Below are 4907 nucleotides of genomic sequence, written 5' to 3'. Positions count from 1 at the left end.
GGTTCCACATCTCCCATGGTTGCTACAAAAAACCAAGAAGGGACGAGGTTAAAAACAAACTTTCTTTTGAAATTCTCAAAAGTAGGTACGGTAAATAAAAGGAAACCTACGTTCAAAATTCCACTTCTCAGGGAAGGGAATATTTGTTTCGCCAATCAAGTCCACCGTACGAACAACAACGTAACGGATATACCATCCATGATCTTTGTCATCCTCAGGATTTACCAAAACTTTTTTGCTCCTTGCAGTTAAGGTAAAAACCCCATGGCGAATTAAGTTAGGATGGTATAGATGAATGAGGTGAGAAAAGGTGAAATTGACATTGGCCTTGGAGGATAAATATCTCAAACAAGCCACTGTTCTCCATACTAATGGACCGATTTGGGCCAAACAAATTGAAAAGAAACGACAAAAATCGAGAATAACTGGGTCAATCGGAGGATTAAAACCTAAAGTGAAGGGGTAAGTGTAAACAGAAGAATACTCACTTCTAAAAGAGGAAATTCTTTGATTTGGAGAAGGAATTGACATTCGGAGATTATCCTTCCAGTTACAATTTCTTCTTATGGTAGGGATTGTAAGCTCGGTTACTATTGTTGGGTGAGTATCGGTTTTTTCTAAATTTGTAATTTGTTTTTGAAGAGACGTTTTGTCACTTTCAAAAGACAAATCGCTGGGAACTATATCATCAACTGAGGGTTTTTGAGAAGAATCAAGAATTTCCCTACTTTTAGAAGAAGGGGCTTTTGGGATAGAACTCCTTGAAGAAGAACCAGAGGAGCCGCCTCGTGTAGATTCTAACGCTGTTCGAAGCCTACCTCCTCCGCCTCTTCTGTGTCTAACAGGGGCATTGGGGAATTGATCTAGAATTAGAACTTTTTTACGGTTAGGGTTTGAAGAAGATATTGTTAAGAAGGAAGTATGTGCTGAAGATTTGTGAAGAAGACAAAGGAAGAAAAAGTTATGTGTAAAATGGGAACCGTCAACTTTAGAAGTGTAATGATGGAAAGCCTATAATAAAGGCAGCTATCACTTCGTAAATAGTGAGAATGAAGAAGTCTCGAAAAAGGGTATGAATAGCGGAATTAATTAGAAAATGACACATGGGCAGAACATTAAATGGAAAAGACTACTGAGGCGTTAATACTGTCATGAGCATTAATTGTGGCAAAAATTCCTTTTACATGAAAATCCACTTCCCAATTATTTAATTGATAAAAAAATGGAAAGTGGGGGGACTATCTGTATTGGGAAAAAACTGAGTTTATATTAAAGATGATGTGACATGACACGTGGATTAGTTAAATGGTCAAAGCGCAGCAATTGACTAAGAGGCACGGATGGAGACAGCCACGGGAAGAAGAATTTAAATAGGCACGAGACGACGTATAGATACGAGTCTCGTACCAATTTAAATTATTTACAGCCAACGGATTAGAAGGCATTGAAGACAAAGATCTGATGACAGAAAGGAGTCCAAATTCATTATTAAATACTTGATACGTTACAAAATTGGTATTTAATAGGAATGATTGTATAACGGCTTATTTAATGTCATTTATTACTCATGATTATATCATTAAAGCTGAGGCTTCATTCCTTTACCTAGAATTATCTATAAAAGGAAGAAGTATCATCATTTGTAAGGACACAGAATACTACTGAGAATTTATTGAAATACACATCTATTTGCTTTTTTACCATCATTCTCAAAAGTATTTTATTTTTGTCTCCTGATTATCAGTAACCCGATTTTTTTTTTAGCTTTGACCAAAGACTCAGATTTGTGGTTAAACACACCTCAAATTAGAAAAAAAAAAGTGCTTTTGAAAAAAAAAAATACTTTTTTTGTTTTGAGAAGCTTGGCTAAGCCAGGCTATTAAGCAGGTGAGTCTTGAATATTGAGTCACGTGCTTTGACAAAGTCTTAGGAGAGAATTTGGATAAAAAGAAAAAGAAACTTGTTATTGCAGGGGTAAAGTGTCGATTGTAGTATATAGTCGCTGCAGTGGGTAATATTTTGTTTGTTTGTACCAAATTAAATAATTTTAATTTTAAATAAAAGTAAAATCAAGTTAATTAATCATGATTACGTGTAAGAGTTGAAATAAAGAACACATATGCGGTATAGCTATTGATCGGATTCATAATTTAGACATTATAAATTTTGAAATAGATATAATTATTTTTATCAATACTTATATACAGAATTTGATCCTGAACATTATGTTTTGCCGAACCGAAGACGTGATTAGATATCGCGTAAACCCTTGATATATGAATAATTATATTTTATTTTATTTAATTTTTAAATTCCGTTCAATTTAGGAGGATCTATAGTGTTTCCACACTTTTCCTCTAGCGTGACTCAAATTCGGGAACTCAACGGTTGTGGATAGAGGTGCTTTACCTCACTTTTCGAATAATTAATTTCAAATGAAGTTAAAGAGGGGATTGGTTTAATTTACCCCTCCCTCGTCCACACCCAACCCAAACAACCAATCCTCCGTACAAGTGAAAGAGCGATCGAGTAAAACCTTCTCATTTGCTTGTATATATATGTGTGCACTTCTATGTAAAGTTCCTCACAGAAATTTAAGGAGTATTCATTCTTCCATCTATTTATTTATTCCAAGATATATTATCAGTAATTTACTCATTATAAAGGGAGGAATTGAATTCCTTAGGAGAAAGAATGGGAAAAGAGATAGTGAAAGCAGAATTAGGTGAGGAGACAAATTTCAACTGGCCATCAGATTCATCGTCAACGACATCATCCTCATCTGATAATGAGGAAACAAGGATGCCTTTGTTAGCACTGAACCATGTTTCCTATGTCTGCAAGTCTGTTCCTACAAGTGTCCAATTCTATGAGCAAGTTCTTGGTTTTGTTCTAATCCAGAGGCCCTCTTCCTTCGACTTTGAAGGAGCTTGGTATGTTAATTTTCCCATTCTCCAGCACATATTTTGTCTTTGGTTTTACATGCATTTGTGCTAAATCTAATAGTTGGAAATGATATCACAAAAGCATGTGTACAATTGTTTTGCATTATCAGTGCATATAAGTTAAATCTAATTTATAAACATCGATTCAGGTTGAGACAATTTGAACAACTATATATATAAATATGATATTTTGGGTGATTTTTGCAGGTTGTTCAACCACGGGATTGGAATACATTTACTAGGAAAAGAAGATGCAGAGTCAAAGAAGGGAAAGATAAACCCAAAAGATAACCACATTTCATTCCAATGTTCGGATATGGACCTCAGTATTCAAAGATTGGATGAAATGAAGATTGAGTATGTTACAGCAACTGTAAAAGAAGGTGGAGTCACTGTGGATCAACTCTTCTTCCACGACCCAGATGGAAACATGATTGAGATATGCAATTGTCAAAATATACCAATTCTTCCACTTTCCTCTTGTCCTCTCAAGAAGTTCAACAAATATCCAACTTTCAACCAAACCATGCCTAATTCTTTTCACGGTATGCATGTCTCTTCTTGTTTCGTTATCCTACTCCCGATATCTTAAAAAAGACTTTTATTAACTTATATATGATGTCAGTTTAAAATGATTTTTATATATACTGGTATGTCACCCAAAGATATTACTTGTAAATGTGTATAATAAGCTGAATTAGTCACTTGAGAAGTACAATAAATAATATGTTACAATATATTAGTACATTAAATCACGCTAATAGTATAATATTTTTACACTGACAATTATATAAGCTAAGTCCTTTAAACAAAGTTTGTCTTAAAATGAGGACAAGTTTTTTTCCCAAACGACCTATGAAGTTTGATTAAATCAATGGCAGTGGAAGGACGAGAATTAGACGTTAACCTTGTAGTTTTAGTAGAGCATTATTCTAATGTTGTGTGTTTGACAATGCAGGGAATGGAACCAGTAAGATGAATTGCTTAGGAGAAATGGAATATCTGATGTTGGAGAACTTAGCCATGAATATGATTGACATTTCATTTTGAATATTTATACACATCTTGTACGCGACGAGTCTTTATGTTTTTACCTAATTCAATGAAAGAAATACAGAAATTTCACTTCGCTAAAATCATGCAGGCTCATTAGACTGTTTGTAGTTAATTACTTCATTGCACACTAGAATAGAATAGAATAATTGATTATATGCTTAAACACTTTTATCAAAGCATTAACGTTAATCTAAGTCTACATATAGTTATTTTTGCGCCCATATATATAAATGAACGTCCGACTTCAAAGCATTGGGTTCATCCAATGATCAAGTTAGGCTATTTCTATGAGTATGAGTAAAACATTTGCTATTATCAGCTGTCGGTCTAACTCATTGATTGAAATGAAAACAGAATATTAATTAAGTAGACCAGTAATAAACTAGAGGCCTTATGAAGCTCTCATTTTTCTTTCAATTTAGTATATATATACCCTTAAAACGGATAGCAATTAAATTTGTACTAGATTTTAAGGATATGTGGATTGATTCAATACAAATAATCAAGAATATTAGATAAACGAGTTATAGGCAAAATGAACAATAGTTTTGCCTTCGATCAGACCCTTGGTTTGAAGCCAACTATGAACGAAGAACAAACAGTAAAATAAGAATTCTCCAATAGCTAAAGAGCAGAAAAATAAATTTGTATTTCCTTGATTCGCGTGTTACAATGTGTGTTATCAAAGAAAAAATCCCCTTTATATAGTAAGAGAGTTTCTTCCATAGTACATATCTTGAAATAGTAAAACCTTTCTCTTTAATTATCTACTGATCCGTAACCGGCATCGAGCGAGATTCGCGCCATGATATCAGATCGGTTGCGGATATCACAACCCTCTATCCGTCGTGTGCAACCATTCATTGTGTTTTCCGAAGTCTCAATACTCGTTTTGGGTCCGGAATG

General features: G+C 34.1%; 1 protein-coding gene across 1 annotated transcript; it reads left to right on the top strand.

Moving 5' to 3' along the window:
• Positions 1–2609: 2609 nt before the first annotated feature.
• Positions 2610–4075, top strand: LOC104221297 (glyoxylase I 4-like). Its single transcript, XM_009772333.2, has 3 exons — positions 2610–2933; positions 3153–3490; positions 3904–4075. The coding sequence occupies exons 1-3, from the start codon at positions 2695–2697 to the stop codon at positions 3993–3995; spliced, it is 669 nt and encodes a 222-aa protein (XP_009770635.1). The 5' UTR covers positions 2610–2694; the 3' UTR covers positions 3996–4075.
• Positions 4076–4907: the final 832 nt, after the last annotated feature.

The sequence above is a fragment of the Nicotiana sylvestris genome, chromosome 1, assembly GCF_000393655.2.
Source record: "Nicotiana sylvestris chromosome 1, ASM39365v2, whole genome shotgun sequence".
Classification (NCBI taxonomy): domain Eukaryota; kingdom Viridiplantae; phylum Streptophyta; class Magnoliopsida; order Solanales; family Solanaceae; genus Nicotiana; species Nicotiana sylvestris.
Note: the sequence above shows the minus strand (reverse complement) of the source record. Positions and strands in the feature narration are given on the sequence as shown.